Source organism: Rhinoderma darwinii, chromosome 13, assembly GCF_050947455.1.
Source record: "Rhinoderma darwinii isolate aRhiDar2 chromosome 13, aRhiDar2.hap1, whole genome shotgun sequence".
Taxonomy (NCBI): Eukaryota; Metazoa; Chordata; class Amphibia; order Anura; family Rhinodermatidae; genus Rhinoderma; species Rhinoderma darwinii.
The window spans coordinates 25,813,600-25,839,982 of NC_134699.1; the positions used below are offsets into that span (position 1 = coordinate 25,813,600).

The 26,383-nt window shown below is 38.9% G+C and overlaps 1 protein-coding gene across 2 annotated transcripts in view; it reads right to left on the bottom strand.

The window, feature by feature from the left end:
- The window catches only part of MATN4 (matrilin 4), a 35,769-nt gene extending 10,014 nt beyond the window's left edge, over positions 1 to 25,755 (bottom strand). For both annotated transcript variants that reach the window (XM_075846647.1, XM_075846646.1), the window contains exons 1-6: positions 25,599 to 25,755; positions 7,274 to 7,376; positions 4,796 to 5,365; positions 3,680 to 3,802; positions 2,031 to 2,153; positions 131 to 253 (exon numbers count right to left, since the gene is read on the bottom strand). In XM_075846647.1, coding sequence (XP_075702762.1) covers positions 131 to 253; positions 2,031 to 2,153; positions 3,680 to 3,802; positions 4,796 to 5,365; positions 7,274 to 7,346 — 1,012 coding nt within the window. In that variant the 5' untranslated portion in view covers positions 7,347 to 7,376; positions 25,599 to 25,755. The remainder of the gene's footprint in view (positions 1 to 130; positions 254 to 2,030; positions 2,154 to 3,679; positions 3,803 to 4,795; positions 5,366 to 7,273; positions 7,377 to 25,598) is intronic.
- Between the last annotated feature and the right edge of the window lie 628 nt (positions 25,756 to 26,383).

A 26,383-nucleotide genomic window follows, 5' to 3' on the forward strand; every position in this document is an offset into this window, starting at 1 on the left:
AACTTAGAATACCCTAATAGGGTTTTTGAAAATAGGTTTTCTATACCAGACGACCCCCTACAATTACTTCCAAAGCCCATCTATCTAGAGATATCATCTATACACTAAGAGTATGTGAATATTGGCTTACTTGAACACGTCTTCTTGTCATTGTTGAGTTTGTAACCTGTACGACAGGCACATGAGTAGGATCCGGGGGAGCTGACACAGATGTGCTCGCAGCCATGATTCCCCAAAGCGCACAGGTCTATTGCTGGAAAATAAATGACTTTGTGTATAAGCCACACTCCATGATAATAATGTAGATACATGTAGTTTTTATGTTTTAGATTATTGTTGTTGTGTTCACTGCGTTGTGAGTTGTCCACCGGCTAATATACTGGGGCTAGAAGAACACCAAAGGGTTACATTACAAGGGTTTCAAATGCTAGAGTTTATTAATATTTCACCCATCTAATATTTTAGGATAAGCTACCCCTTGAGGATTTATCAAGTGAAGTTTTGGCATCTTGATGGGAATTTAAATTTTTAAAGGGTACCTGTCACTAGCAATGCAGTGGTAATATTATGTGATTTTAACTTATGTTCTTTAATGTTATATATAAGTTCTAAGAAGAACTCAAATATCTTACTAATACAATGGAGATGTACTATATATCTGTCTGTGGTCTGTCGTTTTGTTGCAATCACCAACCCCTCTCTCTCCTCTATATACAGGGTTTGCCCATCCCGCACATGCTCAGTTGTAATATTGAGTCTGTGCAGTTTACTGGCTGCCAGTATGTTTCTCTGTGTGTAAATGTGGTTGGCTGCAGCTGTTCCCATGACATGTCACATACATTGGCCATCACAATTGACTACAAACTTTCCCAGACTCCAATGACCGCTCTAATAGTAATCATAGTATTATATTATTATATTAATATTATTATACAAGGGTCTACAGGACATGTGCAGAAGACACTGTCATCCAATAGTTGTCCATCCATGACCAGAAGACAGGAAGAAGCAGGGCTGACCACTATTATTAAATCCGGGGCGGACTTACTATATGTGTGAGTGGTGCAGGTAAGGGGACCCTCTGCCACTCTAAAAGTTGCTAGCAGTATCTTACTGCCTATTAGATTGGATGTAAAGGATTGAGCTAATGAAGTTTACAATTACTAGTGGATTGTTGTAGAGCCATAAGGGGGATACTTTATAACAAGGGAGATGCTCTCTAGTTAGAGAGTAATGGGCCTATATACAGTGGTTCTGGTGGCATATAAAAGATGATATTCTAATCTTTCAATGCCACCGGTATCGTACCATATACAGTTCCCATTCCCGACTGTGTCTTTCACTGGCGATACCTCTGTTTGTTTCACAGCTATCTGCGATTCTGGTGGCATATGAATGACTAGAATCTCCTCTTTCATATGACACCAGAACCACTGTTTTAGGTGGTCCACAGCCCGAGATATGGCTACTTTAGGTTATCCTCCAGCCTCAGTCTCTCATACTGTGAGGCAGCTTCATGCTGATAGGACAGCGTCGGAGGCCCCTCAGGAGAATCGCTGGTGTTGACGCCCACTTGGCTTATATGGCCTCATTTGCATTTATTAAAAAAAGCTCATAACTTTTAAAATAATAAATGTTTTGGGACACCGTTTTCACTATCATTATCAGTGTGACAGCGCCTAACAGATTAACTAGGAGATCGGGCATTACTAAACTAGTGACAGAGCCTCTTTAAATTATAGTATTATTTTGGAATTCCAGTATATGGAAGTATTATGTGGGCTCTTTAAGGAAGTATTATTTGGATACCTCATATCATATGGGCTATATATAGCAGTATTGTCTTGTCACTATACAGTATGTCAGTATTATGTAGGCTGGAATGTAAGGAACAACTGCCTAACAATGCAAAGTAGGGGCACGGAAGCCATACTCTTCATGTTGCCCCTGCACAATTTTCCATAAGAAACTGGCTATATTTTTTGCGAAACTACATGTCCTTTTTATGATTATTATGTCCTATTACTTACCTGAGCACGTCTTCTTATCGTTGTTTAGCTTATAACCGACTCGGCAGGCGCAGGAATAAGATCCAGGAGAACTGACGCAGAGCTGCTCACAGCCGTGATTTCCTTGGGCACACAGGTCTATCACTGTAAAACACATTTTTTTTTTTTACATTTCTTTTTTTGGTACATATTTGCTTTGGGTATAATATTGTAGGTCACAGTTATGTAGTATCTGTGATGCCATCACACTTGCTATTTTAATTTTTTTTGGGACAGAATCATCAGTGGACCCTATTAATTTTAATAGGATTTTAACTGAAGCTGTCATCAAATATTTAGTTTTGTGTGTCAAGTCTTATTTAGGAGAAAATATAGACAAATAAGAAAAATTCAGCTTTTCTTGTCTATCTCTCCTTATACTGTAATGTAGATATTTTTTCAGCAAAAGTTTGGAAAATCATGTGATCTACAGTACATTGACCTTTTGTGTCGTGGTGTCTTCTGACCTTATACATTTCCATAGAGATTTCAGATATGGTCTGTTATATGTAAAGATTTTGACGCCAATCAAGTGTCACATGTAGTCTAGGCCAGAAGCGAAAAATACATCCATGTTATTCCAAATAATGGACCTTTCTGATCCAGTCACAATTCACATACTGCATTCATAGCGATATCGTTAATCAGATCAGAGAAATGTTTCTGCCCTTTAGGTTGAATCAGTCCTGGTGACATTTAAGGGGGTTTTACAGAGGATGCTTATCGGGCAGACGAGCGTTCATATAACGCTCGTTGACGATAATTTTCCTGTGTAAACGGGAACGATCAGCAGATGAGCAAACACTCGATCATCTGCTGGTCGTATAGTTTTAAAAAAGTAAAATATCTTTGTCGGCAGCACATCTCACTGTGTAAACAGGGAAACGCGCTGCCGACATAACGTATGAGGACGAGCAATCGGAGTAAAGACCCCTCGTCCCCATCCATAGCTCCGTGTGACAGGAGTAAACGAGAGTCGATCGATCTTTCGTTGATCGGCCGTTGTAAAAGGCCTTTTACGCTTTGGGCCTCGTGTCAAAATGGGAGAAATTGTATATACTAACACAAAGGAAAATTATCTGGTGGGGTCCAATCAAAAATATAAAAAAAATGCGTTGACAATTGCCCTAGTATCTTGTTAATATCTGTGGCACTCTGTGTCGAAGTTCGGGTGCTGTCAGTAGGGTTCTCACCCCGTAGATCATGAAAATATAGACTTGAGCACTCCGTAGATTTGAATTGCAGTATATTTTTAATATAAAAAGGGCAAAATAAAGTTGTGTGGGTAACGTTTCGGGCTGTTATATGGCCTTTCTCAACACTATTGCCACTGGGTACAAGTTTAGACTGCTCAAGGATGTAGCGCTAGGGATGGGCACCCACCACTGGTATTTACTACCCATCCCTAGCGCTACATCCTTGAGCAGTTTAAACTTGTACCCAGCGGCACTGTATAACTTGTATAACAGGCCGAAACTTTACACACAACTTTTATTTAGCAATTTTTTTTATTAAAAACATACTGCAACTTAAATCTTCAGAATGCTGAAGTCTATCTTTTCACAATTGCACTAGTATGTCTGCAGCAAACTATAAACTAATAATAATGATTATTCGGTGGCTGCACTTACTAGAACATGTCTTTCCATCTGCATTAAGTTTGTAGCCGGGGTTACATTCACAATAGTAGGAGCCGGGAACACTAACACAGGTATGTTGACATCCATGGTCCATTTCAGTGCACATGTCCACACCTGAAAATAAAATAAGTTATCGTCTTTATAGAAGAAGGATGCGTTCAGAATGTTTTGATAAAAATGAACAGAACTTTTGTATTCAATTACTCCATATCCGGTAAATATGTCGGCTGTGTGTAAGGTGAGAAGGATACTTCATAAAAATGTTGACTCTGGCAAAAGAAATGTTGGGCTAACTTCTATCAACATCACTTGATATTAAGTAATTCTGGCAGTGGCCATGCCGATTGCTGATCTTGGAGACTGTGACTACAGGAGGAATCAGTATTTGTTCATATAAGCTCGTATATAGCTGTAGGATATGTACATTGATCCAGGATATTAACAGTGAGTATATAATAACATCAGCGCACATCTAGGAGAAATGTGTACAGGTGGCCAGGAACATTTTCAGGGCAAAGACCTCGAGAACACGTTTCAATTTCTGTCCTTCACTACTACTATCCGGAACATGCCCCTTTGGCATGTAGCTCAGAGTTTTCTGTATCTTCAAGGTATAAAGATGGCGGTACCATATATTTGAATGGAGCTGCGAGTATGTTGCAGGGCCATTTATTCCTAGGCATTGGTGCGGGTCCAAGGTCATGGACTATTTTATGTCACAAACAGATCAAAGTGGATGACATTTTTAAGCTGGCCATACACATTAGATTAAGATCGGCCACCATGCAGCTAATCAACTGTACATCGGATTATATAAAATTTCCGACCATTAACAAACTAGACGGAATTGGTAGATGAGGTACACAGTTTATAAAATGTGGTAAAAAACAAAATGCGCTTGTGCAAACTGGTGTTTGTGAGTGATCGGCTGTAAGAAATAGGTAATCATCGGCCACCAATTGTTTGCGTAAAATTTTATACTAACTACTAGCCGAAATGGTCAAAGTTGGCCACTTTCTTCCATTTTTCATCTGATGTGTATGGGGAGCTTTAGTGGCACAGATTTTTGACACCGTATGTTAATTGAAGATTGCAGTCAGGACTCACCACAGAGCTTATCCTGGAACTGGATTGCAAAGTGCTCAATTAGATCAAATGTCTCTACATAAAACACATGGTCATCGATTGGAGTAGATGCCATTGCTCGGAGAGAGTTAACATCTGCTCTCTGGACACCAACAGCGTATATCTCAATTTGAGCTTCTCGGGCTTGTGCAGCCACTTCTGTAACACGATCCTGAGGTCTACCATCGGTCACAATAACAGCGACCCTGGGAATCCTTTTGGCTAGTGGTCGAGCTCCTTCTTCAACAGTAAATGCAACATTCATGGCATACTGTATTGCCAGACCAGTCATGGTTCCTTGTGCTAGAGGAATGATATCATTGATGGCCTTGTGCATATCAGACTTTGTATAGTACGACTTGAGAGAAAACACATTTTGTACTTGGCTAGAGTATTGGACCACACCGACCCTTGTGTGAGTAGGTCCAATCTCAAGTGAATTAATCATATCAATCATAAACTTTCTCATGCTTTCAAACTCAAAAGGTCGAACACTCCTTGAGCTGTCAATAATGAAGACCAGATCCATAGGACCAGCTTTACATTGTGGCTCTGAAATAAAGAAGGGAACTAATATTATTATCATTCTACATAAAACAATAAATGCAATACACAGAAAATAAAGACCTAAAGAGGAACAAACGTTCATAAAAGCGTAACCTCTCTTGGCATGCATTACGAATCATTCTGGCCTTCTCATTTGGGAAGAGCTCTCTTATGTGGAGAAGCACCTTTAAGTGACTTTGTGACCTCAAACTTCTGCTGCCGAGGTGGGACGTGTATTGTGCCATGTCCAGATAGCTGCCTATAGGGAAATCTATTAATTAACTAAATTTTCCTTCCCGGAAAGAAACCTAAATTCTATTGAGTCTATGGAATTTTTCAATTAACGTCGTCACTTGAAGCTGTTCATAAAGATCTAACTAACTTAACTGATGAGTCCCTTTTATTCCCCACCTAACAAAAGTGGCATAGGCAGTAATGAAGTAGAATTTATTGCAGCATCTTTAAGAACGCCCAATTATTTTTTACCTTACCCTGCAGTAAAGTTTTGAAAAAAATATCCATAATTCTCCCTACATATCTATTAAATATCCGGATGACCCACATACGGCCATCCACTATTCAGTACAATACTGCTTCAATGGATTAAAGGCAGTCGTACCTCAATAGGCTATTGATTTAGGAACTCTCACCTTTTTACAATATACACATTCTGTTTTCTGACCAGTGGAACAGTTCTGGGTAAGTTAGCTTAGTTCGGACATCAAAATGTAACCGCGTTGGGGAAGGAAGTCAAATGTGTTTTATTGACATAAACTTGGCCCGATCCAGTGTTTGCTTTCGGCTCAAGCGTGGAGACTACTAACAAAAGCCCTCTCTATAAATAAGCTGTTCGAGGCTACAGGCCTTTCCCTGCCGTGTCTCACACAGTACAGTGAATGACAGCTCATGAGGCTTAATAGATCTATCAGCTGCCTGCAGGCTCCTCTACCATATAATGACCTCTTTATTTTCAAATATCTGAGTTATAGTGTAAAAAAAAACCACTACCATAGCTACTAAACTGTCAAGTTACAGAGATGAATAGCTCTCCGGCACTTATATATACTAGGGAACATACTCCTGCCTCGTTTTGCATTGGTTTGCAGAGTTTTGTCTTGCTCGGTGTCTATTGGAAACTATATACAACCTTCAGTGATTCTCATTCTCTACTTTCCAGCCAATCCAAATCTTGCTGTGAACAAGTTTTTGACTATGTATTGTGATCCATTAGAGGTATTGAAGGCAGATCGAGGTATTTTTGGTATAATGTAACAGAGTAGATGTAATTTTTTTAATTGGTTTATATAGAAGCAGAATTGACTGATTTTATAGTTTCAAGGGAAATCCCAAACCTTGAAATTAAAATGGTCTAATACGATTATGAAAAAGGGCTATAATAGTGAAAAGTACTGTAGAGGCTGGAATCAGAATAGGGTAATACTTTCTAATACTCATCCCATCCCAATTCTACTTGTAACAGGACAGTTGCAGAATCAATTCTTAATTCTCAATTCCAGCCATTGGTGTCCTATATTATTATAGAATACGACCCATGTAATAAATTCATTTAATTACATTGACTATAGGGTTAACCTATAATATTGCTGTACTAAACCGTGCCAGGACTAGCATTCTTTCTTCCAATTCACTTCCTGAAAGTGGACGGTCAACCTGAGAACAGGATAGACACAAGTTTGGTGACTATATAAAGTGTTTGGTTCTACTAGACAACTATTCAGAATGGATGCCCTATATTTGTATTTTGTCTTTGGAAAACTCTCGGCTGTTGGATAGACCTGCTGTGACCCAGCAGAATGATCACTGATGAGTATTATTTATGCTTCTTGGTCATTTTTAACATGCAAAACATGAATGGGTATTTTATTTTTTAATCCTTTCTAGAAATTTTCTTACCTTCAGCTTTTGGCCTTGCTTCAAGTTGTGTCCAAAGAACGAGAAATAGTGATGATAAATACAGCAGCTTCATCTTGCAGTTTGGAGATATGATTATAATTGGCTGCAGAAAATGACCAGACAATCAACTATTAGCAATACAATTAAAATCAACCTAATAATCATCAATAACATGTGTGAAATATGGTACTCCTATTAGACCCCCATCACCAATTTGTAGGGGAGACAGCTAGATTTTTTTAAATTTAGCTTAGCTTTGGTAACCGAGAAATCCTTTTATCTATGAAGAGGGCAAGACGATAGTGGGCCATAAACAGGGAAGGAGTCATGAATTTATAATTTTTTTTATCATATTGCTTTTAATATGATATTAACATACATTTTATTTGTGTTCGTGTGTTCTACTTTTTACTTTGTACTTACTTTTACTTCTCTATGGGGGCTGCCATTTTTTTTTTCATCTCTGTATGTGTCGATTAACGACACATACAAAGATGGAATACGGCACATACATCCCCATAGAGAATGCGAACAGGAGCCGTTCCATTCTCTGCAGCATACGCTGTCTGTGTGGGAATGGCGCGTGTGCCGCTCCCACACAGACCAAAACGAAGCTCGTTCGCAGAGCGAAATCCAGCGCCATTTTCTTTTGGACAGGAAGCCGCTGCCGGACAGTAAGATGACGGCTTCTGGCTGCGGCTTCCGGCCATATGTTCAAGGAAGCGAAGGAGCAAGGAACAGGAGCGGAGGCGGCAGCAGCGGCAGGAGCAGGTAATTTTTGTTCGTGTATGTGATGTGTATTATGTTTGTGTATGTTCATGTTATACTGTCTGCTGAGCCCTGTATCTAATCCTCCTACACTGTGCAGTCGCTCAGAAAATGGCGGCACACAGCGTAGGAGGTTTGAAGATTCAAACCCCTCCCTCTCCTGGCACTAGCCAGAATAAGGGAGGGGGGATTGTGTGAGGACACTAGAGAGAGTGTGTCTACCCCAAATTTGCAGTATAAAGCAATGAGGTTGCTTTACCACATTGACCATGCTGCAATTTTTGGGAACTGCTCCCTCTAGTGGCCAGCACATGGAAGTGTTATAAATTAGAATCTAATTTATAATATTTCCTGACTTGTGAAAAAATGAAAAAAATTAAAACAATGTGTAATCACTTAAATATTAATTGTTTAACTAAAAAAAAAAAATTCTAGTGACACATTCCCTTTAAAGAGGTTGTCGGGATTACTAAACCAATTTTCAAATATACTATTTGGTAATTCTTAATGAATAAATGGGGGTCTCCAGTTCTGGATTCTCCTCTATTAACCGTAACAGAGTGGCTACAAAGAGTGTCTCTCGCTCTGGAAGACCCAGCATGTCCATCCATTGCACAAAGCCCATTGATAGAAACAGTGTAATGCTTCATTTTTCCTGTGGTGGCACTGCAGGGAAATAGAACACTTGCTACTGGGTTCCCCCACAGATTATAGATTATTGCTTGGAGGCACAGTAGCGGAACTTTAATTAGCTTATCTCCGAGGGACCATTCTAACACAAAAAGATTGTCTAAAGTGGACAACCCCTTTAAAACAGTTGCTGCTTATTTATACTTAAAAGATGTAATGAGAGCTCTAAATAAACTATTTGGACGTGATATTTTTTTTAAGTGGAATCACACAAGAGTTAAAAAAAACTATAAGAAGTAAAGTAAATCAGGGGAATGGATTGTGGAAGGACTGTAAGTGTCTAAATCTCGACAAAAATGCTATGTGCCTAAACTATATTATAATCTGCCCAATTTCTAAGACACCACCACAGCTGGTTTAGCAGATGCGTTTGGTGGCAGGTCACTGACGTCTGCTAAATTTTCTCTTGCTTTCACCAATTTATGTTGGAATTGTAGATTATATAAGCGAATTGTGTAAAACCTATTAAAATAATCGGCCAAAAGGCTAATGACTACAATTTCTTTGGTAGATAGTTACATAGTTACATAGGTTGGAAAAAGACACATGTCCATCAAGTTCAACCTTTCTCAATAAATTACCCGTCATTCATTGCCTGATTAATTATAACCCTCAATGCCATTTGTCAGTAAATAAACATCGAGGCTTTTTTAAATGTGGACATAGTATCTGCCATCACTACCTCTTGGGGAAGGGCATTCCATAGTTTGACTACTCTAACTGTAAAGAACCCTTTCCTATATTGATGTTTGAAAAATCTGTCTTCAATGAATGTCCCCTGGTCTTTTGTAGAGTCCTTGGAAAGCACAAATTATGTGCTAGTTCTTTGTATTGGACACATATATATACTTCTACATGTTAATAAGATCACCTTTAAGGTGTCTTGTTTCCAAACTGAACCAGCCCAATTTCTCTAGCCTCTCATTGTAAGCGACACGTCCCATCCCATTTAACAATCTCGTCATTCGGAACAGGAAAGAAGAGAAAAAAGTGACCACTTATCACCAGGGACTGGCTATTATCCCCTAAATGAACAAAGGGATGAATAATTGCCAAATAAACCACCAGGGACAACAAATATAGAATAGTCCAAAGATTGTTGACCTCCAAAGATTCGCTTCTTTCTGGGTTCAAATTCCCTATTAGGGAATTCTAAGTTAGTAGAAGACCCTCATGTATTAGCCAGAGCAGGACCCTCATCTGTTAGCCAGAGGAGAGAGCTGGTACAAAGTGCATCTCTTGCTCTGGAGGACTTGGCACATCTTTGCATTACACTGACAGTCTATTGATTTCAATGGGCACTAGGAAATGCTTCATTTCCCCTGTTGTGGCGCTGCAGGATAATTTTACACTTTCTGCCATGTGCCCTCACAAATTACAGCTGATGGCTGGGGTCCCAACTTCAGGACAACCTGTAATTAGCTTATGGACAAGTGTCCCTCCTAACAAAAAGAGATGATCAAAGTGGACAACCCCTTTAAGTATTATTGTATTGTTCTCTCTTTTCTCAAGCAGAAACCTCTTTGTTAATGTTGGTTACCTAAAATCTAATTAAGCTGAAAATAAGGTGATACAAAAGTGATGTTGGTGGTAGATGTTTTTTCATAAATTTCACTTCTGAAAGTAGAATGAAGAAATAAAATAAAAAAGCCGTGATATATGCACATTAGTGAATAGCCAATATTTTTCACAAAAATAAGTTTGCAAAATAAAGTAAAAACAAAGTCAATGTTTCTTTTAAAAGCTTTCAAAATGAAAAGATAATGTAATATATATATATATATATTATCTATTTCCATCTTCCATAAGTAAGGTTGAGCACATTCAATATTTTTTGACTTTAGTCCAATTTTTAGGATAAGAACTCTCTGAAAAGCTAGATTTCCATTTTGACTGGCCAAGTGCCAGTGAGTATAAGTCTTCTTGATATATACACTGCAAATAATTTCATTTACTTACACTGAATAGAAGCTTCTGTGTATCAGTTAACAAAAAATGATGATTAGTTTCCTCTAGTATGGCTTCCTGAGGATTTCATTATTAGACATGAGGAATTGGTCCACATATACACCTCAAATATAGTTGTATATACACAATAGCATCACAAGCACCACAAATATAGGTACATGTACAGTATAATTTTACCAGCACCACAGATGGTTATATATACAAACACTAAAGTGATATATATCACAATATGATAAGTTGACCATTCAGTCAACATCCCCGGTAGCCTAGAAGTCAAATTATTTTATCGGGAAGGCAAAACAAGTGTGGAGATGTTGGAGGGGGAAAGGGGTGATCTGTTTGGATGCTGTATCAATGCGTTCAGTACCGGCTATCCTTTTACCAAATCACTTTTTAGGATGTATTATATCCAATAAATATTCGATATGATATTCACAAATTTGTTGCATGCTGTCATAATTTGGGGTACAAGTATGTATCCCTGCCTAAGCCTAATTTATAGAACTTATAAGTGAGTGATACATGGCAGAATTCCTGGTATATTTCTTGGGTAACGAAAGGTACCAATTCTGTTTGTTGAGATCAGACCAGTAGAGAGTCTTTCACCCAATGCACTTTGAGAAAAAGTATGCGAAATAACTTCTCCATAAAAAAAGCAGTCTAGACCGCACCCGAGAGACAATGTACTTCTGTCTGGAGGAGAGCTATGTTGCATTTGTAGAACTCCCATAAAAAATAATTATAGTTTTACGTGACACCATTAGATCCTATGAGAGCGATTAGCAATAGCTAACAGTGGGCCAAACAAGTTCAGTTCAAAGCTACCGGGTACATCCCATAGTCAGTCATCTTTCTATTTGACTCTCAATCCAAAATATCTCTATTTATTGCTGCATTAAAGTCTTCTATAGGCAGGGGCGTAGCTATAGTGGGTATTGATGTAGCATTCGCTCCAAGCCCTGGTGCCTGAGTGGCCCAATGACTCCTCCTCCACATAAGTGATATAAATGGCACATGTTAGGTGGAGGGCCCTGTAGCAGAGTTTGCATTGTGGTCTAAGAGCATCAAGTTACGCCTCTGGCCCTTGGCTGAGTTTTTATAGTGCAGATGCCAATATCTATATCTGAAATAATCTTAGTTGGGGCATTTGTTTTAGAACAAGGTGCAGCATTTATAAAGGACTAGGTCGTGCTTCCTGCACGGGGAACCAAATACAGTGTTCATTTAGAAAGACAATTCACTGTTGTGCAACATGGTGGTTGGTAATCTGACACATCTGAAAGAGCGGTGGTAAGGTCAACTTGCTCTAGAGACCAAACACTGCAAGAAAGTCCCTCAAAAGGAAATAAAGAACACATTTCCAGCTCACTTAGTTTATGTAAGGTGAATTAAATGGCCCGTTGTTGTTTTTTATGGGATCACAGAGAATATTATTCTGAGGAGGGTACAAAAACAATATAATAGCAATGGCGTGTATCATATTTCCTCTTGGACACATAAACAACCATAAAGCCTCAAGCTATGGAACTACAACCAACTGTACAAATGTCTCATCTATTTAATTCTAACCTTCACTTCTATGTTTTGTTTCTTAAAAGATTTCCACTTTAAGTTAAGTATGTTATTCAAAAAGGTGTCTTATATAAAGTATGGGGCAACTCCTTAATGCTTATCAAGTTCTTGTGCATTACACTTTTCTGACCGTTGTCTTAGTAGGGAAACGACAGGTATATACTAACTATCGCTTAGGCAGCATTAATTGTTGGACTGGGGATCCTTAGGCCCACCAGGGGAAATTCTTCAGAGGGCCCACCCTCCATCTATACAGAACATGCATTGTAGACTCTGTTATCATTGCATACCTATGACATATCAAGGTCAAATAGGTTATTTGTGAATGAACTCATAAGAAATAGAGCCTAGTATCTTACGCTGGTCTTTTGAGGCCCATTATTGTCTCAGAGCCTTGGCCCAACGGATTATCTCCCGGGTGCACCAGTAAGCCAGTCCAACTCTAGCTGTATACGAAAAGCCATTTTTGCTATCGGTTTAAGGTCCGTCAATTTTGTATCGAAAACAGGGCTCTTTATCTATTTGTCTTAAGTGTATTAAAATAAAGTTTTGTGATGTTTTTTCAGAACATTGGTGCTTAGTCTCATGACTTTGTAGGTTTATAGATTAAGGGGGAGGCTGGAAAACTTTAACCAAATATTTACCAAATATTAATCTCATTAAAAAAAATGTTAAAGAAATATAAACATTTTATTTTATGTGTTCATAGGGGAACAATGTATGGAGGTAAAGTAGAGACCTTATAAAAGTCCATGGGTATTGTATTACAAACCCATAAAAATCAGAGGCTGTGTACATCCATTATATGGCCATGTCCACCAGCCCTTATAAATTCAGTGTGTATATTATTGTCACACTATATATGTAATTTATTACTAAATGTGAATTACGGGCAAATTGCAACAATACTTTTCTTAAGAGTCACCTAAGGACAAGGTTCCTGATGAGTCCTTGGCGTTCAGTGAAAGGCATCTTGTTGAACCTATTGACGTTGGATTTATCTTCATCAGTACCATCTTTTGGCAGACCTCTTAAAAAATATTTTATTTCTGAAATAACACTGTTCAGAAAGTTTTCTTTATACCATATAAAACTTATTCACATAGTACATATGTTGATGTTATGTTGATTTCTATTTTGCAACCAGTAACCTGACAGTCTATATAACATTCCTAGTGGCCCACAGACCACAGTAGATAGTTAATGTGACGTTGATAGTTTGGAAACTCTTGTTCACTATTTCAGTTGACTTACATAGGGCAAAATTAACTTTGTGTAGTCGGCCATAAATGTAAAGATTAGAGGCAATGAATAATCCTAACCATTTTACCATTGTTAACCATAAGTGTTGTGTGTGTAGTACCAAAAACGATGGATTCTGACTACTGAAATCATAACCGTTCTCATAGCATGGAGTTGACTATTATATGAGAAGAGTACATGTGGACAGATGGAAAGACCCAATACTTGCACTGGGGAAAAATTGTGTCTGTGTTTGCCCCTTTCCCGACAAGCGTTCCAGTTTCTCATCGTATCTGTGAAATGTCTTTATACAGTATTTATGGCTCGCATGAAGGAATTGTCAGCCCAATACAACTGCATTTTGTGAGGCAGCTCCGTTGAGATGATCACAAGGGGTCCAGCTGCTGGTACCCTCTATGATCAACAGAGATTTTGGAGGAAGCTACTGGCATAAACACACAAATGTAGCATTACACAGCACTCATTGAAGTTGATGGGCAACCATGTCATAGATGGCCACACCAAGTCCCCCAGTATCCTCTGAACAGTGGCTCTGTGTTCTGGCTAATAGACTAGGGGTCCCGGTTGTGGGACCTCCCTCCATTAAACCCATATGTTGTTATCCTTAGTGGACAACCTCTTTATGGAAGATACATTACTCTTATGAGTCAGCTAGATCTCAATGGAATAAAGAGTCTAAAAAGGTAAATTAAGACTGGAATATACCCATTTACAGCAACCTGATTGTCTGAAGAGAGAAATTTTATGTCGAAACGCATTGCCATAAATCTTTATAAGCATTACGTTTATGTCCTTTTGGTCTTTTCCAGCAGCACCTGAAAATCCTTTTTTTTTTAAATTACTTTTGTTACAATTTTGAATTAGTCTGTAAGATTTTTAACCTCTTCTCTCTGGCACAAGGAAGGAGCAGCAGCTACAATCATCCACACACGCTTCTACCAGGGTTGTGCTTGTGTTTAACACAACCCCGAAAGGTGAGCACAATACCGCTCGCCCCTCGCTTATATTTTTATATCCTTTGTTTTGAGACACCTTCTCAATGAGGCGCCTTTCTTTTTCTTTCTAAGATAATATCATTTTCCTAGTACTGACTAAAGGAAATTCACATTTCCAGAATTTAGTATGAAACTGAGGTAATAATTATCATTTCTTAGTAACCACCAATAAAAAATAAATCATAATGGTTTAAGAATTGTTCTTGGGAAATTTTTCATTATGAAACGATTTCAGGATGGGGAATGTATGGCTGCGAGTCTAACGGGATGCCAGTTGCTGTGCACACCTATACAACCGATATCCCTCTCCTCGTCTCACCGCCCCAAGCCTCTCCATAGCTTTGCTCCTCTTGAAGGGACAGACCTATGTCAGCCTGTCGTTGATCACCTCTGATTATTTTAACCTGCTCAGAACTTCCACACTTGAGCAATTAGGATCTTGTCCATTTGTGAAGGTGTTTGTTTGGGATTTTAGTTTTGACATGGACTGTTTTCTGACTCTGCCTTGGGTTCGCTGCCTCCCCTGACCTGTATCGGTCTTATTGTGTTGCATGAACTCTGCAAGCCCTGACCTTGGATTTGTATGACCATGCTTCTGTTTATTGGTTCTGGAACTTCGCTTCAGAAATATAATCTGCAAGTTATCAGCAGTTGCTAATGGAGACTATTCAGAAGATTCCCTTGCACAAAGTCCATGCCACAGTGGATAGTGGTGGGCGTTTTGAATTAAAGATTGCAAAATCCCTCAAGGCCCGTTTATGTGGGCGAATGATCGGGCAAACGATCGTTCATATGAACGCTGGTTAACAATTATTGCCCTGTGTAAACATCTAATGAACGAACAAATGCTTTTTCATCAGCTGATCGTATCTTTTGTGCCGCAGAAAATATTATTGTTGTCGGCTGCCAACATGATGGAACTTTATGAGGACGAAAGATCGTAGTAACGACCGCTTGTCCCTATACATAACCAAACATTGGTTCTTGTGAAAGGAGAAACGAGCGCTGATCAACAAGCTGCCTCATTGATCGGTGCTAGTTTTCACGGCCCAGATCGGGCTGTGTAATAGGACCTTTAGACTGCCCCCTAGTTTAACATTCGCCAAATCTAATAGTGACACAGTTAATTCATAATTCTATCCTGCGTGGGACAGAGGGTTTCTGTGACCGCATCGCATGAGAAACCAATGTTGTGAGCCGCCATTGTAAAATAGATCTATCCCTTTTAACCTTGGTCATACAATTCTTCTCGACATTCTGCTCATTTGTCTTTGATGCTGGGGGTATATTTTACATACTGCACTAACTGCTACCGGGAAACCATATCTTATCCATCATATTCATCTGCTTCAATTCTGAGTTTTGTATCTACAACATGCAGTTCTAGTCGCTTATAGACGCTTCTTATTGGCAGTTTTGGCATTAATAAATAACATGTGAAGAGTATTAACACAATCTATAGCACCCAAGTATGTTCAATATGTGAGAACTACAGAAGAGACGACTCACGGCACCATTGCTACAAATGACCTGATGCTCGGGTGTTGATAGGCACCTGTTCACATGGAACCTGCACTTGTAGCAGCACATGAAAAGATCATTGTGTTTTCTCCTACAAACTGTAACACTAAAGAAAGGCAAAGGTTCACGGGAAGCAGCCTGTTAATCCATAGTAGAGCCTGTGACATGTAATTTTATCTTTCCGGTATGTCTAGATATCGAAAAGAACGTCACAATCTGGACTATTAAAATGGTGTTAATGCTGCGTGATGTGGGACTGTTGATATTTTATAGCTTGATATGTAAAGAAATTTTTTCACTTTTGTATCTATTACATGTCTGATTTTTTAAAATTTTCTAGGTAAAAAAGGGAAGGACTAGTTCATGAGATTTTCCAGCATATTTTAAGATCTTGTGTGATACAGAGAGCCTCTGAATGATATTTCCAGGTCTCCATCGACCATGTATGGACTGTTTTTTAGTGTACTATGGAAGTCTAAGTTTAGAATAAGGTGGAGAGTATCTCATATGTGATCACTGCTAGATACACCCCTTGTCCAGGGATTTTTAACTTCAATATTAAAGACATTTATTGTTACATTTTTGTACATTTTAGCTGAGGCTGCAATTCTCCAACTTTTTCAATGAAGTTGATACTTTGAAGGGGCTTTGGAATCTTCAGACATTTTCCTCATAGGAGATAAAACTCTATATTTAAGACTTTTATAATAAGAATTAAAAAAAAATACATTTATATTTTAGCTGAGACTTCAATTATGCAGCTTTTTTCAATGAGTCAAAGTTAAAGTGAAGTTTTGCCTTGTAGATCTTATAAAGGGGTTGTGCAAGATTCAGACATTTTCCTCAAAGGACATAAACCTCTATACATCCACAGTAATATAACATTACATAGTCAACTTGTCTAATCGTGTCCACAGGACGCAACGTCACTCTGGTGTCTATTCATAACACTGGAACATGTGGGACCAACGTCATGGAACCAATGAAAAATATAAGTCAATTAGAAAAGTTTTTCTTTCTACATTTTCCTCTTTCTTACAAAATTTATGATCATTGGGTAAAATGTCTAAATCTCAGGAAATCTCCTTCAAACATTGTATTATTACAATTGCCAGAGATTATCTAATGCTTATCTAATTAATTAAATTAGTTCCTTTACTAACAAGAGATAGGAGGGTAATCGAACATATCAGCCGCGGGGGAGTCAAAATGACCTCTGCTTCTCTGTAGGCTTCTTCTGCACAATTGATTTGCAATGGTGGATCAAAGATGTAGTGACAATCATATACACAATGTACAATCGTAGACACAATCTATACTTTATAGAATTACTTTATCAGTAGTATCCATGGCAGTTAGGTGGTGGACCTAAGTAAAGCTTTTGCACCTTGGCCTAGGCGCTTCAATCTTTCCAAGGCCTCATCCACATGACCGTAGCAGTTTGCACGGTTGTTGAAAATGGTACGGACGGCCTGAGTAGTGTCATCCACAGGCCGTCCACAATCATGGACCGTGCACACACAAGAGTGCATTGAGTTTAATGAACCCAGACCGAAAATGCGGCCCATAAAATGACGTGTCCTATTTTATTTTTCTTTGCAATACGGGCTCTGGGACCGTGGAAACCATAGTCGTGTGCATTGCCCCATAGCATATAATGTGCCCTATACTACCTGCAATTGCGGATAGTATCCGGATGCAAATGCTCGGTCGTGTGCATGGGGCCCAAGTGTTCAGTCTCAGAATTTCACATATGTGGAGCAATCCGTACAGTCCATAGTCTCCACTCTCCACACAGGGTAAGGAAATATTTTTCAACTAGACTTACAGTATACAGTAAGTGCACCTTGATGACTTGTAGATATGAATACTGTAGCTGCCTCTTTATACTTTGGCTACATTACAGGTTCGGAAATAAATTACTTCTCTCCTCTTATTTCCAGCACCTTGTTGCTAACAAAAACTGTATTGTCACAGGCCATTAAACTCTACAAATAAGGCAACAGTCATTGCTCTGCGGGCTAGTAAATTGCCGCTCTGTATTTTCTAGCTATATTTCATGGAGAAGGAGCCACGGTTTAGAAGTCACACCTCACTAGCCATGCATTTCTCTACAAACCTGTCTGCTGCATACAATGCAATCCTTTACTATAATGCACAACCCCGAACCCTGGACATTTTAATGTGTAATAGTCCCCAAAGACAAGGAACCATGTAGAGTGAAGAGTCTGGAGTAATATGTCGGTTAATTTAGCATGGCACAATGGTGAAAAATGTTACATGACACTTTAAAGGCACCAACTTCGGTTCTTTGTGAGCGCGGATGATGTCTGTTGAGGTTTGTGGTCAAGAACGAATGGGGAACGTGCAGCAAACAAAATAGCAACCTACAGTTCTATATGTCCAAAATGATAATGGATTGCTTGTATTAGTAAGGGGAACAATTTGTGTCTCTGCCTTAAGAAATTGTCTAGTTTAGAAAACCCAATTTCAAATACCTTATTAGGGAATTCTGAGTTTATAGAGGGAGATCCCCATTTATGGTCCTTTATCTATTACCCAGAGTGGTGACTGGTTGCAAAAGAAAGTCTATTGCTCTGAAGGAACTGATACTTCCCTGAATTATATGGACATCGCATTCATTTCAATGGGCACAGTGTAATGCTTCATTTTTCCTGTGGAGGCGCTGAATGGAAATTGAATACTTGCTTGCTGCAGATTACAGCTACTTTCTTAATTCTCTTTAGGGAGCTTTAATAGCAGGACACCCTTTGATCTGATTAGAATTGTGTAACCCTTCTATCAATAAGAGGACAACCATTATCAAGTAGACTTGTGAAGAATGATTTCAAAAGAAAAAAAAAAGAAAAAATTATGTAAGGGAGACAATAACAAATATATTGAGTGTTCCAAGGCTGGAGATCAGCAGCCATGTACATCTATTAAATAGATGGGGCAAAGTACCAGTGTCACATTAATACATGCCACCCTCCTGTCTACAGTATATTGGGTAACTACATTGGTCATCGCAGGTATGTGGTGAGGTGCTTCTTGCTAGACAACCGGCTTATGTTATATGGCACTGCCTAGCAATCACATCTTACAAAAATGATGCATTAGGGTGTCTTAGAACTGATCGTTTTCAACTCTCCATCTTTTCCAGACAATATTGTTAGAATCTCCCTGTGTGTATTATTAAGGGCTTCTCGTCATCATACACGCTCATTATAAATCCCCTTCATGGATGGGACAAAAAACTTGGTGCATATGGCCATTTTCTCCTGCATGTTCTGCCCTAAACCACGGGCCAGTAATGGCAACGTGTTACAAAGCACATATCACAAGTCAACCAACTACTCCTCAATTTGTGTCTTACTGTAATTCCTGAAAAGAAATCCAGACTTTTCTGTGGTCATCAAAGAGTCCATTAGAGATACAGTACATTAAACCGGTATTACCCTATAATGTCAGCCTTTGTGCTAATATCCTAAGTTTGTGTGAAAGTATGGACAGGCGATGATGGATCTAACGGGCAGTGCCAACATCATGCAATAACTGGGATTGCATCATGTTGTGGTTTCCTGAAATCAAGAAAGTTGTGAAGGCATCAACCACTCCAGTCTTGGTGCTGATTTCCCAAATGTCTTTGATGTCGTGGATAGGTGAGGAATGTTATGGAGAACTCCAATCATTCCTGCCATAGTCACTATATTCCAGCTAAGGGTCGGTCAACTCTCAAATATCCAGCTGCTTTTTTAGTAAATATTAATTTTGTATACCTACGGCTGTACAATATGAATTCTGCTGAGCCAAAACATTGTGAACCGCATCAAAGTGTATGATGGGAGATCAGGCTCATTTGTTTGTAGAGTTGTATACTAACAACATACATACCTGTGTGCTTCAATGCTAACTTTTTTTATTTTTAAAAAAGAATTCCACTTTAAATGAGTGATCTGGCTTAGAAAAAAACATTTTCAAATACCTATGGGGGTTCTCTATCCAAGATTATTAAATAGAGTGGAGAGAGGCTACAAAGAGTGGCGGATCCATGGACGGGCTCATTCATTTCAATAAGAACAGTTTAATGCTTTGCTCCCCTGTGATGGTGCTGCAGGGAAAATGAACACTTACGGGTCCCCCATAGTTTATAGCGGATTGCTGAGGGTCTCCGCAGTAGGACACCATGTGTTCAGCTTATTATCGGAGGACCCGTCTAACAAAAATGGATAAGAATACAATGGTGTGAGCTAGTGACCTGGCATCCTACAGATGCCATACCAATGGAAGTAGGGCACAGTAAGTAGTCTCCTTGGATGCCTATCATTTATTTCCAGAACTATGGAGCAAAATGTCAAACCCAGTGGACAGTACAGTCTTGATTATTTTTCCCCTAAAAGGAATAATGTAAATTTTAACGTAAAATACAAGTTTAGTACACCATTATTTCTTATGGGAGTGACTCCCAAGTCACCAGTCTGATGCCATCTACTTATGAAAAACCATCAAATGCAACAAGTTTAGTAGACCATTATTTCCTATGGGAGTTTGCCCCAAGTCCGCAGTCTGACGCCATCTTCTAAAGACAAAACATCACGTCCATGCCCCAAGCCCAAGCTTTTTTTGCAAGGGGAACAATATTTTTAAATGAATTTGACTACAGGTCAAGCAACTTCTACAAAGGAGAATCCTAGGAGGTCATGTAACAGAGGACGCTCTGTGGTGTACCTACCAGCGCACAGACATCTCCTCAATACCTGCATTCAAGCATCTTCTCTAGACTAGTAAAATAGGTCTACAGAATCCACATTCCAATCCTATCGAACAATCGTCCTTTCTAACCACTTCTACACTGACGGCTATTTTTACCCCAGACCATAAAATCCAACTGTTTGCTAAATCTCCCCTGCTCCATATGAGAAAATAATTCAGTCCATGAAAGAAACACCTGAACAAATAGATTGAATGTCACTTTTTGCCTTTTCCAGTGTCTGATTTATAATGGGATTTTCGGTTCATTTTGAAGTTTACTACATTGTACAATGTACATTGCTCATTTTATTAGTGCTGTACTTTCTTTATTCCTTGTCTAGTGGTTTATCACCATCATCATCCTCATCTTTAAAAATAGGATATATAAATCTGATGATATAATAATTCATATTGTATAGTAAATAACAAAACGGATAGCATGTCGTCCATTTGTTTGCATGATAGGTGACAAGCACATAGTGACACAGGGAATTAGAACAGAGGGCAAAAGTGCAAGTGTGCAATAAACCGTAGTAGCATATAGTAACCAACAAGTCATTAGCTATACAAATAAGTGACTGCCGGAATAACTTCTGTCTTTTCTATTGAAGGGGTTGTCTGGTTTAGAAAACCCAAGTTCAAATACCGTATCACCATAGTCTGAGTTAATAATGGGGAGTCTCCCCTACTTGGGAGCCTCCTCTATTATCCAGAGCGAAGAACAGCTACAAAGATCGTCTATTACCCTGGAAGACCAAGATATCCGTGCATTACACAGGTTGAAACCTGATTTTAATGTGACCTGTGTAATGCTTCATTTCTCCTGTGGGGGAGCTGCAGGGGAATTAAGTACTTTCTGCTGGGTTCTTCCAAAAATTACAGATTATTACTGAGGATCTCAGCAGGGGGAGACCCTGTTATTAGCTTATTGTTAGCGTATCTTTTAACAAAATTGATTTGTCTCAGCGAACAACCACTTCAGCTATTTTCCCCCAGGCTGTGACCTTCATTAAAATGAAATCCGTTTTCTAGTTGTATGTAAATAAAGCTTAATTATTGTGTAAAGCAAATTTGTCATTTTCTATTATACTTTGTGTTTTAGTTCTTCACTATTTTTAAGATCTCTGCTTCCTGTCAGTTAATGGAACAATATTGTTTACATCCAGAGGCTTCATGTCCTGACCGTGGACAACATTTTAGAGCACTGGCAGTCTAGGGCCATTGGACATGATCAGGGCAGTTTTCAGCCTCAGGATGTAAACAACATTGTTCCCATTCACTAACAGCAAGCACATATCATGAAAATAGGGAGACATTGAAACACAAAGTATATAAAAAAAAAAATGCAGACCTCTTTATTATGTAATGGAGTTATTCACCTAAAAATGGAGAACCACTTTAATGAAGTCTTCGCTCCCAAGGTCCATGTGGTGTGTCAGGAGTATAACCGTGTCTCCTCAAGAAGGTGCAGAATTGTGACTATAGGAGTAACAGAGACATAACTGACAGACATGCGGAGAGTGTGGGGGACTGGGTGACCTGGTGACCGGAAAACTCCGCTACATCACTCCAAAATGCCTGTATATGGCTGTAACTTTCTGGTCATGGTTGCAGTAGGAAGACTTGTCCTGGCGTAGAACCAGGTGAAATCCTGTGGAACATTCATGAGCACATGTGAGTTGTGATATTTGTGAAAGTGGACATGTTCACACGCAGCAGATTTGTTTCAGAAGTTTCTGCGAATGAAAATCCGTCATATACATGTGAATGGGGTTATAGCATGTGCATACATTTCTGCAAGCCTTATTCAAATGAATGGGACAGTCACATAAATTTCTGCAACAAATCTGCTGCGTGTGAATAAACCCTAAGGCTGCAGTCTTATTCACACATTGCATTGCTGCTGTGGTATGTGAGGTAGTTTGCGGTTTATGTAATCACTGCATGTGTGGTTTTCAGTAAAAAAAAATCAACTAGAGTTGTTTCTTAAACAAAAACTCCACTGTCATAGCAAAAACGACAGATCTACTACTATACTTCTATCACCCCTGTGTGGTCACGATCTCCACAGACCTTATACTATATTAACAAGTATGGCACTGTTAAAGGAACAGAGAAGAACTTCATACAGTTTTATGCGTATTGCAGCGCCTGAGGAGGTACTACATGATTCAAAGAACACCAAAGAGAGAATTGTTTTGTCATGCTCCGCCCCCTCAGGCTCAACACTAGGCATAATACAGTGTATCAGTTTTGTCTAGAGCGTTCCTTTAACTTCTAAAAACTATCCTCTCTTCATGAGGACTTAGAGATTCTTACAACATGATCCTCAATATCAATACCACTAAATAGTAATATTACAATTTAAAGGGGAGTTCCATTTTATTTATTTTTTTAAATCTTCTGAAAGATAATTGTTATACACTGGGCATCAGTGGGGTTCGAGCTAATATTATATGACCAGTCATACTGACATTTCTGTTTGTTTTGTTTTGTTTTGTGTTTTTTTTTTTTTTATGTGAAATTCTTCTTTAAAGATTATTCTGTCCCACAGTGTATTTTTATATGGATGCAAATGGACAGTGACAAGCACTCTGAGCACACTTCACGCTGAGATCAATGGTTGTCACTCTCTAAACAAACCAGTACTGAGCAAACTGTTACTTGTCTGACGGTCCTGTTTTGCCGGGGCAATTGTATGATGGTGGAAACGTCTCCTGCTAAGCGCCTATACTATAATCGCTCCCACTAACCAGCAAACAGAACCAGAGTTTGTAAAAAGAAAAAGGACATTTGGAAGGAACGGGAGTGTCCTGTTTGTCAACTTCTCTCAGCCAATCAGAATTGATGAAAAAACTCCTGGAGATGCTGATTGGCTTAGATGAGCTGATTTACCTACAACCGCTCACAATACTTCTCCCATAGTTCAGTTGGATACTAAGCACAGAATACAGTTTTATCCTCAAACTCTTGTTCTAGTACCTGTGCACTAAGAGCCGCTTAGAACATTCTTATTTAACCCTTTATTGACATCTTATAGATGCTTTTATTTAAAACGCCCTTGTCTTAAAACAGAAGCAAGTTATATTTAAAGCATTGACGTCCTACAGACAAAGGGTAGAATATTTAGATCAGGGTGATAACTATTTTTCTATGGAGTGTTTTCCAAAATAAACCACATTTCATGTTCATCTCCACCAATTGGACCACATTCCGGTATCTAAAAAGTTCTAAACGTTTATATAAGTATTAGCTAATGAAATTTATTATGTAAATTAGTGGCAACCATGGTAACACCGCTCCCCAGACACCTGCTGATAATAGACCCCATTTGAACCGATGTAGATAAATCACTTCTGTTTGGATGAACTGTCTATCTATCTAAGGAGGAGACCGCAAGGGGTGTTAAAATTGTCTGTAAAATGCCTAGGACAGCTGAGTGGCTCAACATACCAAACATAGTAAGGGGTTTCAAATTTTTAAACTTTCCCTTTAAGAAAAGATAGACGTTATAAGAATATATACACACCAATGTAGCAGAGCTGAGATGGAAGTGTAGCAAGATGAGTTTTTACTGCAAGTTCTAAAGTTTGCACTACCACCAATAGCGGCATAGCTTGTATATATTCATCATAAGGAAACAATTATGTTCTTTTATGTCCCCTTTGGTCACGGAAAGTCATCTGTCACATATAATTATCCAGAGTCTTTAGGTTATAATGTATTAAAGCTGTATTTCAATCACAAGAGTAAACAGAGATGTAAGACTACAGAGGTGTAGGAGGCACAGCGCAATAATAATACTACACAATGTCGCCAGTGTATAGAGCTCCTTTTCAGCTTTCCTTACAACTGGTTATGGTTTTTTGATATGTGTTCCTTTAAGAGGAAATAAAGAATGGCATTAGACGGGATGCTCATTACATTACATATGCAGTCATTCAATGGAGTAGTATACCCAGCAGATTTCCAATGGAAAAGGGTAGTAGTTATGACATGAAAAATGTCGTCATATATCTACTACATCCAATTTACCAGCCCATAGAATACAATTTATTACTTACATGTTGATTCAGCAATCACATACACAAATTGTACATAGGATAAAGGACAACTAAGAATGTCTAGATGCTGGGATTTGTAGTCCTAAAACTGTAGAAGAACGGTTGGTCTCCCACAGACCTAATTTAATTTGATCTCTCAATTGGAATCTGCTGGGAGTCATAGTACAAGAATATACAGAAGACACTATTCAGACTTTACGTTTCTGCTAGATTCCAAATTCCTAAAACAATGAGCGACAACATTTATACATTGCAGCAGGTTCCCAAATTCTTAGAAGTGCACGGAAAACAGTGGCAAATTGCAAAAGATCTCATGCTGCTTGCCGAGGATGGCTGATCAAAGCCAAAGCTTTAATGAAGTAATGTTTCCAAAGCATCTACATGAGTTTAATACTTCCTATCTGATCCTTTCTTATGCCTTGACCAATGAGAAATTATTGAGCGCGGCAGCATCCTGCTGGGACAGACTGTACAATCCTGGCCCCCCATCAGTGCTGTGGATTATACTCCCTTTTTCCTAAAACTTCACCTCTGTGTACAGCGCTGCGGAATATGTCACCGCTAGATCCATAACAAATTACTAAAAAAAATATTCAAACATGCAATAGACAATGCCCCCCAAATTAAAGCCACTAGTTCCCCTGCATCCAGCACCGGGGTGCATGTGCTACATACTACCTCCTAGTAAATGAAACTGCAGCCAGCAACATAAGTGCAAAGAGGGGTCCTTACTGTATAGTCGGTCCACCTTCTCTTTTCTAGCCTTGGATTGAAGAGCACTGAGGACCGTGCAGGTTTTTAATTCTGGGAGGTAAAAAGGGGGCCCCTCCCATCATGAAATTGGAACTGCTGCAGCCAGCCTAAAGAACAACACAGATTAGCACTAAAGCTGTCACAGTCCAGGAGTAGAGGAGTTTTCCGGTTTGGGAATACTGTGCCCGCTGTTACACTGTGGGACTAAGTCAGGGACACTAATATTGTTGCCTAATGATACAAATAGGAATGTGATGAATTCATGTCAATGGTTTGCTCATATATTGATCTTTTTGTTCACACATATTACTTATTCCATTATTAGATGTTCCTCTTGCAAACTTCATCTAAGTTGGGTCATAAATAGCTACACAACCATCGGCCAGGCCAAAATGCATTGCACCAGATGTTCTGATTTAATATACCATCTCTACAATAGTAAATATATGTGATGTTTTAGAATTTAAAGGGGTTTTCCAATTTTCTAACCAGGTTTCCTGTTAACAATGTAACCTACTTACTCATTATTTCTGTATTAAAGGAGATCTGTGAATATGGTGTAATATATAAGGACCGTATATTATAGGGACAGACCCATTGGGCTATTATATCAAACGTCACAAAAAAAGTTATGAGTCCGCTGTATTCATGAGCCCGGATCTTTCCGGTCTCCCCTCCCCCACTAATGATTGACAGCTGCTGTGTATATGCCTGAATACACAATGGCCCTTAATCATTGGTGAGGATCATGAATACAGCGGACT